Source organism: Lycorma delicatula, chromosome 8 (assembly GCF_047948215.1).
Source record: "Lycorma delicatula isolate Av1 chromosome 8, ASM4794821v1, whole genome shotgun sequence".
Taxonomy (NCBI): domain Eukaryota; kingdom Metazoa; phylum Arthropoda; class Insecta; order Hemiptera; family Fulgoridae; genus Lycorma; species Lycorma delicatula.
Window position 1 is genome coordinate 87,252,746 of NC_134462.1, and position 14,444 is coordinate 87,267,189.

Sequence of the window (14,444 nt, forward strand, 5' to 3'; positions counted from 1 at the left end):
ATTAAGTTGGATTTTATCATGGCTAACGAAAGAGAACATAAGAAGTCTGTTCAAAAAATTACCGAACCTTTTTAATTACGCACCAACGGAGATATTTGGTGACGTGCGGTTGGCAGCATTGTCTTCCGCGCATAACCTCCTCTGGAACCACATGTTCTTGCACTGATGATACCTCGTTTAGTTATTGCGTTGTTGTTGTTTGAGTACAACACGTTTGTGTAAGGGAATTATGAGTTGACCGGCTAAGCCGGTCAACTCCTGCAGTCCTTTACGCAGCTCTTTCGTTGCGAAATATTTTTCGTACGGGATCTATAATTTTAGAAGATTGTAGATATTTCTTAATAAACCCACCGAATTGGTCTAGTGGTGAACTCGTCTTCCCAAATCAGGCGATTTGGAAGTCGAGAATTCCAGCGTTCAAGTCCTAGTAAAAGCAGTTACTTTTATACGGATTTTTATACTAGATCGTGGATTCCGGTGTTCTTTGGTGGTTAGATTTAAATTAAGCACACATCTCAGGAATGGTCGGACTGTGACTGTACAAGACTACACTTCATTTACATTCATACATATCATCCTCATTCATTCTCTGAAGTAATGCCTGAAAGGTAATTCCCAAAGGCTACACAGAAAAAAGAAAAAGATATTTCTTGATAACCTTATATGAAGTATAAACTTCTGAAAAATAAAACTGAAAAATATTTAAACCAAAAAAGAACAAAAAACGTATATTTCAATTTTAAGAGGGGGGGTTGATTTTATTTTGAAAAAAAGTTTTTTTAATTATTTTCATATCCATTGTAGGTAAACAAATCTGCTTTAAAAAATCTTTTCTAAAATCCCTTTGAAGAAAATCGAAATTGGTTTATGCTATATCCCTCCACCCTCATAACGAATTTTGAAAAAAACTAAATTAATACCATATATAGAAATATTTGAACTAAATTTGAATAAAATCGGTTCAGTTGATTCTGAGATATAAGGCCAAAAGCAGTGCGATACATATACATATCTTTTGTCTCTCTTTTTCTGTTTAGCCTCCGGAACCACCGTAAGGTATTACTTAAAAGGATGAATGAGGATGATATGTATGATTTTAAATGAAGTATTATAATCTTCTACAGTCTACGGTCGATAATTCCTGAAATGTGTGGTTAATAGAAATCCAACCCCCAAAAAACACCGGTATTTACGATCTAGTTTCCAAATCCGTATAAAAGTTTCTCCCCTTACTAGCATTTGAACCTTTGTTTAGATGAACTAGTTTGACCCTAAAACGTAAAGATTTGAAAAAAATCCGGATACCCTATTTTTGACATGATCACCTTACTAACCCCGTTAATATAGCTAGCTATTCTAGGTATATTTGCCGATAAAGGCAACATATATTCATAATTTTTTTACTTATAAGATTTTATTGTGCTAGTCGTAAACGGAAAAATATTTACATAAAAATTTGTAGTAAAAGTAAATTAAAATTTGAAGGATACAAAGTACAAGAAACAATATTTAATATTGTTTCTTATACTGATAATTTTATATTTCTTAACACGTTGAAAATAAATTACGATTACATTTTTTTGTTTTTATATTACACTTTCCTTGGCGCCGTTATTCAGATTATGGTATAGATAAATATTATTTATTAATTTATTATTATTGTACAACCTTGTCACTTGATTGTTTTATTATAAACTGTATTTTATAGTCCATTATCTTATTTAATTATTACTACCATAATACGAAATGCTTTCACTTGATTACCCTTTTCGTTATTCTATGTCGTAATACCTATTGAAATCATTGCAATTTTATTTGTATATCTTGTCAACTATCTACTTTTTTTTTACTTTTTGTTCTCATCTGAAAATATATAATAAAATACAATAGTTATTGAGTTTTGGGCTGTATCATTAAAAATATATATATGTGTATAAAAAAAGTTTTAAAACAAATCTTTTTATATCCTTCTATTTTTTTCAACTAATTTTAAGAAAACAGTAAATACATCATAAAAAAAATTTTATTTATGAAAAAAATTATTGTTTTTCTTAACAGGTTTGTTGTTTTAGTGATACCCACTTAAAATAAAAGAATGTACAAATTTTAAACTTATTTAAAACCTAAGTTTTAATGCAACTACTTTTAGCTCTTTGTCAGCTTCCGACTCATACTAGAATTATGTTCGTTATACTCACTCTACTGCTAATCTGATCAAGGAAACATAATTTTTTTGTTCGATTTGTTTTTAAAACAAAGTTCAGATTACGGATAAAAAATCATTTTTATAAAAAAGAGTCGAAATCTAAAAGAAATTACGGGATTTTAAAGATAAATAGGAGTTCCCAAAATTGTTAAAAACTTTTGCTGGTAAAGCTTATAATATTTTATTTAATGAGATATACGCATGTCCATAAAAGAATCATCCGATTTTAAAATTTTGTAACTATTCAGCTTTTAATCCATTTTGAACAGACAAAGTACTGTTAGAAAGAAGGAACTCTCGAGTTTCACACGGTTGCCGCTAGGTAGCACCGGAACTTCATTCACTTCCGTGTTAGAGAAAATGGCGACTCTAAAATAGAATTGATTTTGTGTTCTACGCTTCGCGCAGTGTGAGTCCGTAAATATATTTCGGCGTGATTTCCGTAATGAATACGGTGCTGAACCTCCTGCCGCTCAAAGCATTAAGCGATACTATAGACAATTTAAAAACACGGGTTGTATGTGTAATGGGAAATCAAAATCGACCCCATGTTTCAGACGATGTGGATCGCATCCATCAGAATTTCTCATGTAGCCCTTGAAAATCAACTCGCTGCGCCGGTAAAGAACTAAACATTCGCAGAATGTTTATTTGGCATGTTTTGCGTCGACGTTTGCTTATGAAACCGTACAGGTTCAGTTACTGCAAGCTCTTTATGAAGATTATAATCAACGACGTGTGAAGTTTTGTGAATTTGTCCTTAACAAGGTGGCAGAAGATTACAATTTTGTAACTCTCTTAATTTTTAGCGAGGAGGCTACTTTTCATTTAAGTAGGAACGTAAAGCGCCACGATATTAGAATATGTTATTCATGTGCCACATGAATTTGTACAGCACGAGAGAGTCTCTCCTAAAGTTAATTTTTTTGTGCAGTTTCTCGAGAAAAGGTTACAATCGCTTTTTTTTCTTAGAGAACACTGTAACGGGAACAACGTATCTCTACACGCTTGAAAACGCTTTTCACGCAGTTAGAGGCCGATTCGGAAGATTTAATTTTCCAACAGGACGGAGCATCCCCAGAGTCTGTACGTTTGAGCATTTTTGAACGATAGAATTCCTCAACTATCGATAGGCCGTATACAATCAAACGATTCAGTTTTAAATTTCTGGCTTCCAAGATCGCGAGACCTCACTATGCGATTTTTACTTGTGGGGTTTTGTAAAAGATTTCGTCTATGCGCCTCCATTTCCATCTTCAGTGGTCGAACTGTGGAACCGCATAAAAGTAGCCGTGGCAGCAGTGAACAGAGAAACACTTGCTAAGGTTTGGGACGAATTCGACTACCGTTTAGACATATTTCGTGCATCCCACGGGGGACATATTGAGCACCTATGAATTTGTATGTAAAACTGCACGAATAAACATTTAATAAAAAATTGATCTTAAGTTTTTATATTTAATATGTTTCAAAATGTATACAATTCAAATAGAATGATTCTTTTTGGGATACGCTATATTAACTAGCCGTTGCCCAAGGCTTTATTTACGTGAATTTTAGATTTATACCTAGAATAAGGTTTTAAAAAAAACATTAGGTTTTTGTTATAATTCTACCATAATTTAAAGATTAATGTTTTAGTGAGTGTATTTGTAATTGGCTCATTTGCTTCGGCAAAGATTTGATTTTGTCAGACTGTTTTCAGTGGTCGGTTTTATCGCAGGAATATTCATACATTTTAAACTCTGTTGATCAGCGACGTTTAGCGTTCGCGGGAAGATGTGTTCTTTTAGGCGAGTAGAAAATACAATAAAAAATTTATTTGATCAGTTTATAATTAAACTGCAGTACCAGTTTTCCCTTCAGGTTTCGAGCATGACCAGATATATTAGGTAAGCTCATTCTGGAACAGGATAAATTACGGGAAACAATCTTCCTGTAGGTTAATTCCCGCACCTACAGAGTCTGATCTTGGGACTTGGTAGATATGGCGAAACATAACTCCAGGGGAAAATGGCTTGTACTCAAAAAAATATTCTGATGGTATAAGAGGTACAGTATTCATGGAAAACACCAGCGATCCGAATGGCCTGCGGCGGATCTCATATAGGCACTATGTAACTGCAGCACCCTCTATTTCTACTTAATATTATCGATAAAACTTAATACAATGAGTCCTTTTTTCTTTAATTATTTCATTATACTTATACAATAAATAATCCTTAAGCTTAATGTCAGTAGCCATCCCCCAGTTTATGAAAAAGATACAAAAATCTTTGTATGAAATTTTGCGCTTCACAGTTCCAGCGGCATGGTGTTTGGCTGTTGTGCTCATGCGCACATAGGAAGCTGCAAGCGAGACTGCGAGGGAGAGAAAGAGACAGAGTGAGTGAGAAAGATAAAACTGTCGCTCCCGTACTGCCAACCCTGGCGTGCTGGTGTGGAAGTTAGTTTTTTTTTTTACTCCGCGTGTGTTTTGCTTAAAAACCGTGTACCATATTCTTGAATGTAATAGTGTAGAATTAAATTATTATCCTGCTTCCAGCTATTCTATTTGACTCATTTTTTTTCGGTTCTTTTATTTTACAGAAAACTTTAACAATGCCTTGAAAAGGCTCAAAAAAAAATTTCTGGAACAGCACCCCCCACTAATTATAGCTACCAGCCGCCACTGCTAATGGCCACAACCAATTAGCGCTAAATGTTCGGAGGTCACCTACAATATAATCATTATTTATAATACATTTTTTCAATGATCCCTAGGTTTTGCATAAGCTAATAATAAGTTAACATTGTTAAGGATATTAACGTAATTTAGTATTTAAAAAAAAAAATGTAAATACAGATTTAAATTTTTTTTTAAATACTTAATATCACGAAAAACCATGTTATGTATTTATTATTTTAAAAAATAATATTAATAAATTTATGGTAGTCTGCTAAAATTGTTTTATACGTCACAGGATGTGAAATACTATATGTGATGATTAACAGTCTGTAAAATAATGTATACGATTAGGTATACTTCCCCCATCTAAACAGTCGTTCATTATTTCCCTTCTAAATAATAACTCCTATTATTTACTCTATTCCCTTAATTACATAGACAACCTTAATCATACATTAAGTTGTTAAAAAAAAAGAAGTGTTTTATTGTTTGTATAAATGAAATATACACAATCGAAGATACATATATACTAAACATATGTCAAAAATATAAAAGTACAAAATTATTGTAATAAATTATAGTATTGAACCATACATAATATAGTTCTTTTTTATGAATGCCGTAGTACATTAAACATAACAGATGTCATTGTTTCCTGACATTTATCAAAGTAATTTAACTAACTAACCCGCTATAACGCGTGGGTATGGTTGGCACCTATTACAGGTCCGCTCCTCATTCTCTAATTATTAGTGTTATTTTTTCATTTAACCTATTTCATTCAGAGTACACATGCGCGTACGTTTTTAACAACAGATAGTTTAAACCCTGCTGTTCCAATACTAAACTTTTCACTTCTCAGAAAATGTACGAAAATTCTGACCCATTCCAAATATAATAACAAAATTAATCGATTAGATACTCGTAGTACTTTAAAATTTTAGTAATTTTTACTCTCTCTCGTTACAACTGCTACAATATCGATAAAAGCTTTTATAAATTATTACGAAAATATGTTATAAAAAAAATCCCTTTCGGCACGCCGGAAGGCAGAGGTAGATTTTACCAGAGTTAAATAGGGGATAAAAAAGATTTCCACCTTAAAGTTAGGAAAAACTTCAAATTTACTCAATATGATAATAATGGTTGCATGTGAAAAAAGTTTCACAAGTTTAACATACGACAAGCCCCATCTTACAATTCCAACAACATTTTGGTCATGCCTTGGAAATTTTTTTCCACACCCTGGTTGGTGATATCAAAAAATTTTACCTAGATAAGTTTTAGGCCTTCATCCAAAGAATAATAGGAACTTTAAACGAATTCGATATTTCACCTATAGGAAAGTTACAGCGATATTTTGTTTTTTCGAAAAAGCTCCCCATTTCCATCCCCATGGTCCGATTTTTCCCATTAATGAACTCGACTGAGATTTTGGGTCGTTATATTTTATGTACCAATTTGAAAGTGATTGGCGCAATATCATGGCAGTTATCGTTTTCACAAGAAAGTGAAAAAAAAAAATATATATATATAAACTTTTGAACTGACGGTGGTTTTGGGGTCTGGGAGTTGTGAAGCACGAAAATATGTCGAAATTTCCCGAAGTCGAGTCATGGTATGCATTACAATAGGTAGCTTTCTTATGAAATTTATCTAAGAAATATCGATGGTCTACAGCATCTTGTTCTGTACGAGTATATATTTCACATAATACATAATGACAAGATATTTTCAAAAATTATAAAATCAATACCAGATTTATTAGGAAAACTGAGAAGTGAATTTCCTGTTATCTTTTTCACTGACCGGAACAAACTGATACTATATTCATCGCTATAAGTAACGTAATCATTCTTGTTCTCTTTATTATATTCTATTATTATATAATATTATTATTATTATTATTATTATATTATATTATTATTAATATTATTATTATAATATATATTATTATAGAATATATATATATATATATTATTATATTATCTCTTTATTATTGTTCTATTCTTTATTATATTCTCTTTATTTTATTCTTGTTCTCTTTAGTGTGTAACAAAGATTATTTCGGTCAAAGAAAGCAACTTTGATTGGTATGTATTGAATCTTAAATGCTTTACACGCGTCAAAGCTATTAGACAGATCAGAAGAAATAATCGTAAAACAACAAATCAATCTATTATATATTATAAATATATTAGCTGACCCGTCTACCAGGAACCTGGACCCTCAGTGCTCAGGTCGGCCCAGGCGAACCTCAGGGTCGCCACGGGGCCTACCCCAGTGCCGCAGAGCTCACTTCGGTCGCCATTCCCGTCTATCCAGAAGGCTCCGCCACCAGCACCTCTGCACTGTTCGTTATCCTCATGATTGTGAGAACAATACTGATAAATAACAATTAAAGTATTCAGGCTTTATAGAAACCTGAAAAAGGAACCGAATTACTAATGTTAGTACATTAATTCTAACTAAGTACACACACCTTTGACGCCGAAAAATTCATAACTTATTTCCTTGCCGTGGAGGCAAAAATATACAATGAAGTAAAAGGATTAACCTTTTTTCTTTAAGGTGAATATCTTTAATTTATAACTTCACTCTCGTTGGGGGTGAAGAAATATGTTTAATAATCTTAACCTTTAAAGGAGCTAGTACCTCGGTCTGTGGCTTAAAACCTTCCATAGCATAATACGAATGTATCCTGAAAATATGAAAGCAAACGATCGGGATGTTCTTTGAGATGAAATATATCTAAATACCATCTCAGTTATACCGAGAAACACGGGTAAAAATTTGGTTGCGATTGATCGAGTAGCTTTTTTGTTTATTTCGAACAAATAAAAACCCTTCTTTGTGTATACATATATATTATTTTGTTTCCAATTAAAGGGTAAACCAATTTCTCTTACGCAAATATGAGTTGCTTCTTTCCTATTTACAAAGTGAACGCTGGGCGGGAGGGAAGATAGGTCTGATCATGCGTGAAATGTTACTGTTGACCTCTTATACTCGTCGTATGTAATACTTTTCTGTCGTAGATTACTCTTGCATAGAATCATCAATATGTGAGTCTCGCACAAACTTCTACATTATGGCAAGAATGATATTGTATATTAATAACGATATGTCAATATTATTTTAAAATTTGCTGGTTGTTACAAATCCACCAACCCGTATAGAGATACTTCGTTCCCTCGTAGCAAAATCAAGCTGTTAATTCTGAAAAATGTAGAAGATTTTTTCCCACTTACAGATTACTTAATTATTGATATTCTGAATTTTATAAAAGAAAAAATTTATGCCAACAGTAATAATGTAATTATAAACACAATATTAAAAACTGTTCGTTAGTATCTTACACATAACAATAGTTAGTAACAGTAAGATGATTTTAACCAAATGTCAAGGTTAAATACTTTATTAGTTTAATCACGGTTTAACATTGAGATAATCAAATTTAATATATATGTAGTATTTATATTTTTTTTTTAGATATATTAATCGTCAGAAGTCTGCATTGTGATAAAAGGCTGGTATTAGTTGGTAATGTCTTCGGACTGTATTAATAATGTAACGGTACTGTTTTTTTTTTTTTTTTTTTTTTTTTACTCGTTCGGGTATTTAAAGAGAAGGACAGAAAACAATGAGTGAATGAGATGAAACAAAAAAGGGACTCTGTTATATTAATAATTCAATGCATGAAAACTTAAGAATCATTTTTTAGGAGATTGTGTGTGCGTGCGTGTGCTGGAATGAAGAAACGTACTCAGAACGACCTTTACAATCAGTCAAACACAATAGCATATATATATATATATATAGTTCTATATCGAATAAATTAACAATAAAACAACCACTCGGCAACGTTAAAACGTGTGGTCGTATATTGTCTGTATGTATGTATATACGGTTTATAAATGTAGCCAATGTGAATTTGTTAGCGTTATTTAACACGGGTGGGATGTATAAGCTACGCTACGGTATGTGTTGTCTAACGTACATATCATCTATGTGCGGTATATAGGGAGGTATACAATACCGACATAAACACAAATACAAACATACATGTTAAAATTGTCAACAGCGGTCACTGACTGTCGTGTATGTCTTTCTTTCCGAGTCCCATCGTACTAAACGCGTAACACCCATTTCTTACCCACGTTAACTTGAGCATAGCATGCGTATTAGTTACTTCTTATTGTTTTATTTACCTACGCAGGCGTTATATTATGAATATCAATGCACCACAATTCGCACGTAGATTTTGTACGAGTATAAAATGTATTTTATACGTGTTGAATTAAACAGTTCTACATACTAAATAACTTTTGAAGTAAGTACTTAAATAATTTCCACTTTTATGTAATAATTTAATTACGTATACTTAAAAAACTTATTTTTCAGAAAAATAACTTGTTTATAAGAAGTTAACGTAGATGGTTTTCATTGCAATCTAATAGAGATAATTTCCAGTGGATGTTTTAACGTTAGTAAGGCACCAATTTAGGATATGGTCCTAAAGTGTTACTTTCCCGTCTAGATAGCGCTATAGCTCTAGAAGGGAAAGTATTGTAATCGGTCTAATTTTGGTATATCCGGTTTTCACTGGATCTTGTCGTTTTGACACCTAAGGAACCCAAAAAAAACCGGTTGTTAATATTTGTACGTGTGTGTGTGTGTGTGTGTGTGTGTTCGGTGTTGGCCTGTAAATCACCTTCTATCTCCAGAACTACTGGATCGATTTTCACCAAACTTGGTCAGATTACTTCTACATATGGGGTATTGATACCAATCAATTTTCAAATTAAAAATTCAAAGGGATGAGACTGTAGCGCAGGGTCACCTTCAATATCCCGTGATTTCGCCTGATTAAGGTCATATATTTCTTAGGCACATTTGTTAACAATTCAAAAATAACAATTTTTTTTTTTTAAAGTTTTGAAAAATCGTACCCTCCACCTCAAAAAATGTTGTACTCGTCAGCTAAGTTGTGATGTCAAAGGTGAGGGGTAGAATTAAATAAATGAATATTTAAATTGTAAAATATTAACTTGTTCTGGCTGGGTTTCGAACTGGATCGCCCGGTTATTCGGTACCGCGCACGTTAAGCCTCGCGGTTACGCAAGTCTGCCGACCGTATAAGAGAAATTTATTCAATGTAAGTTGTGAAATTACATTAGTTTAGTTAGTGCCGACCGTCGCCGCTAGTACCGCCACACCGCGCCAGGTAAATACGGTATGCGCCCACGCTTTAGTTAGAATCGTTAAATTAAATAAACGAAAAAATATTATATTTAAATAAAATGATAAATATTTTAATTTAAGTTGTATGTGTATAATCCGGGATCAGAAACAACCCACAGTTGTATTTTTGACTACCCCGGCTAATGACACTATTAAAAGTGAAAAAAAAAAATTAAATTTCATTTATACAAAAAATATTTAAAATATTAAAATATAAAAAAAAATATTTAATTGCATTAAAATATTTAATAATTAAAAAAAAATATATAAAATATATAAAAATAAAAATAAATAATATATATAAAAATAAAAAGAACACTTGAAGTTGAAGAAATTAAAATAAATAAAATAAAGTTACATCAGAGCAACCAAAACAAAAACAGTATAGACCAAAGTGGTCGGAAGAGCGTAAACAAGCTTTCTCGGAAAGAATGAACACTTATTGGAGCAACAAGAACCGAAAGGAAAGTTGAGTTATTTGCTTAACGTCTTCCATTTAGTGGGAGAATTCGAAAATAATAATATAATATTTATTTAAATATTATATTTATTTATTTATTTAATATTATATTTAAATATTTAATTGCATTTATACGGTTAGGTTATGTTTTAATCATTTTATACAACATAGTTACAATAATCATTTACAATAAATAAATTACAACAAAATTACCTTCTACTTTTTTTTGTAATGTAAAATTTATTTACATTTTATGGTGAGCATTTGGTTTTCTATAAACTTTGATAACATTCATTAATTGTTAACTTATTATTTCATAAGATAAAAATACACATTACGTGTATTAGAAAAATTTAAAACAAATATGTTTGCAGAGAGTGTTCCTTGAAAACAAATAAATTAAATATGTAAATGGTTATTAATTTGTTTTTGAAAATAACAGTAAATACTACGTAATAAATGACTGAATAGTACACTGAAATATATCAACAAAAAATTCTACTTTTTCTACTATTTTTCGTGATATGTTATTGTACTAGTTTTAAGCAAACAAGTAAAGTTCACCAAACATCCGGTTTCTTAATTGGAATTTCCAAGTAGTTATCGGTATTATATGTTTTTGTTTTTACGTAGAATATATACGGTTGGTGAATTTATAATCCATTTCGAATAATTAGTTTTGAATGTTGACTGTTATTTTTAAGTAGTTTTTGGAATCGTACTTTTGTTTGAAGCTACTACACTTTCTCCATTATAGAATTTCTGAATTCGGGTCAGCTTAGATTTTACAGAATGTACTGAGAGGTATTAACCAAACTTACAAGATCGGTTTTTTAATATCAAAATAACCTTAAACGTTCAAGAGAATAAATGACCTAAATCGCTTCATATTCCTCTGATCGCCATTATTTGTTTTTTCAATAAAAATTTACATCTTTAAAACGGATTTAGGTAGCTTAATGACATTCTGACATCTAAAATTTTAATAACATCTACAAAGTAAATAAGTTTGAAAATTTCAAAATGGTGGTCATTAAAATTTTTTAATCATTAGCAATTCCGAAAATATTAATTTTATCGAATTATGTTTTATTAGATAAAATGTTGAGCCTTTTTATTTTAAACAAAATGACACACCATTTGTCTAAATTGAATAATAAACAGTCGATATATGACTGACACATTTTTAAAAGTGGATAACAAAAATTATGCAGTATGTAATTTTACGCCTTTTTTTAATTATTAATAACAGATAATATTATTAATTATTTATAACTAAATTTTATGACAGTATTTTTTGTTTTGGTCATTCTTATGATTATTTTATCTGTAAATATGAAGCAATTTGTCCTGACTGACTGAGACATCAACGCTCAGCAAAAACTACATAGATTGATTAATATTTCGATATATGTCCTTCCGGTGTTTTTTTAGCTGCATTTGATAAAGGCTGGCATTGAAGGCGGCTGATATTATTTTGTATTTTGTTTTATTTTAAGTAATAATATCATGATACGTGGAAAGGCGCACGAGGAGAGAATTCGACAGAATATGGATCAACGGATGAACCGAGGCACGGAGTCCGAAGATGAATGATTAGTGGCCAGCCTTTAGGGGTAGTCGGCGGGGGCTCTCCGGAGTCGCCGTACGTCAGTCACCCCCACGGGACGCCACGGGGTCGTTTCGAATCTGATAGAAGAATGCGGGGGCTGAGTACATGCCATAGGGATTGGTTTCGGTCCCTGCGTGACTAGATGGGTAAGTTTTTTTAGCGGGTGGAGCCCTGCACTGCCTCAGAGCGGGCCTAGCGGCGGCTGTCAGAGCTTTTTCCTCCCTCTACAGAAAACAAAAACAAACAACAAAAAGTAATAACATCATAATATTGTAAAATGGTTGTTTTTATCTGAAAAATTACAATATGAAATATTTGTATTGTAAATATTTTTATCTACGTATTTATAATTATTTCGTTTATTTGCCTAGTGACTTATTTGGATCTGAATATTTTGTGTTCTTGCTATTTTAACAACCAACCGAAAAGTTATATATATATATTTACAGACAAAGTAAAAATTTAAATACTCCCCAAAAATAGATGTTTTATTTCAGTTATAAATAAAGCCAAAATTAGATTAACTTTTATGTTCGAATCTGTATGTATGAAATATATATATATATATATATATATATATATATATATATATATATATTAATAATTAATAATATATTATTAATATGCTAATAATTTTATTTATTTAATTTTTTTAACTTTATTTATTTATTTTTCTGTTTTAGGAGAAAAGCCGTACAAGTGTCAATGGCCTGAATGCGAATGGCGTTTTGCAAGATCCGATGAGTTAACACGTCATTATAGAAAACACACAGGTGCTAAACCATTTAAATGTGCCATCTGTGAACGATCTTTTGCCCGTTCGGATCATTTAGCACTTCATATGAAACGTCATCTTCCAAAAACACCTAAGTGATTGAAATTATTGTTTTGGAAAAAACTAATATTAAAAAAAAAACATAAATATAAATATTTTGTTGTACGTATTCCAGTCAAATAACATATTGTTACATATGAATCGGTCCATAGCGGAAGTAGTCAATTAATCAAAAAAATTATTTTTTTTTAATTTTTCATCTAACAATAATAATAGAAATACATTAAAATTAATAAACTGAAACTATAAAACTGCAGGCTACAAATATTTATAAATTTAATTTTCTTTAAGGTTGAAGTTGCTTCCACTTTTATAGGAAAAACGTTTTAGTTTTATTATTTCCTGCTGTATTATCTTTAAAAGATAAAAATCATGTATGATGTAATGACCCTTCATACGATTTAAAAATCTTACGTACTTATGGAATCAACATTTCCAATGCACAAGCTCCAAGATAAAAAATTTAGGATTGTAATTAAACAATTTAAAAAAAATTAATAACCAATCTACATACTGACCCCCCTCCAAACCTAGATATGTTCTCTTCATTTGGACCTCCCTTTCACGCAGAAGCAACAAGTTTGAAACAATAAATTTCCCTCAAAGCTACAGACACGTTGTAACCTTACTTTTTTTTACAATACAAAATTTTTAACCGATGAATTTATGATTTTTGAACACAGGGATCATAGACTTCGAGGATGAGAGTTTTTTTTATCAATATTAATATAATATGAGGGTATATACAACTTGTAAAGTAGTAAAGGTATAGAAAAGCGGAAATTTAAAAATAATAAACTGGATTAGTAAACGGCTTATACGCAAGATTGCCAACATGATGGTCTTAAATTAACAAGATTCAGATATTTTTTAATGGAAATAAATAAGTTTTAAATGCATTTCAAAAAAATGAAGTCTTTTACCATAAAATGAGGATAAATTTATATTAAAATCTTATAAAATATATGAATGAGACCCTTTCTTTATGAACCGATTCGTATATAATTTTGTGCACTTTTACTTAAATGGACTGTAGACTATAATAAAATAGTCTGTTATGTAAAAATATGTTGTCTTTTTTCTTGTTCTTTTTTTAAAAAAGACAGAGTGATAATAGTTGTTTTAATTATAAGTTTTAGTATAATGATCATTTTTATATAGACAATGTTGTTTATTTTATCTTTTTAATATATATATATTTTGTGTATAAATATTAATTTATAATGAAAAATGCTCTAGATATATGAGTTACGAAATAATGCAATATAGGTAGTTTGTGTAAGTTTCCAAAGACATTTATCAGTGTTTAATATAATGTACATTATAGTTATTAAATATTACGAGAAAAAGTGTACAATTAACTTTGCTGATGTATTAATTGAATTTACGTTTCAACAAAAATATTAGAATACGACTACA

The 14,444-nt window shown here is 30.8% G+C and overlaps 1 protein-coding gene across 1 annotated transcript in view; it reads left to right on the forward strand.

The window, feature by feature from the left end:
- Positions 1-14,031, forward strand: part of LOC142329292 (uncharacterized) — a 494,551-nt gene extending 480,520 nt beyond the window's left edge. Inside the window, exon 4 of the mRNA XM_075373737.1 lies at positions 12,874-14,031. Coding sequence (XP_075229852.1) covers positions 12,874-13,064 — 191 coding nt within the window. The 3' untranslated portion in view covers positions 13,065-14,031. The remainder of the gene's footprint in view (positions 1-12,873) is intronic.
- Positions 14,032-14,444: the final 413 nt, after the last annotated feature.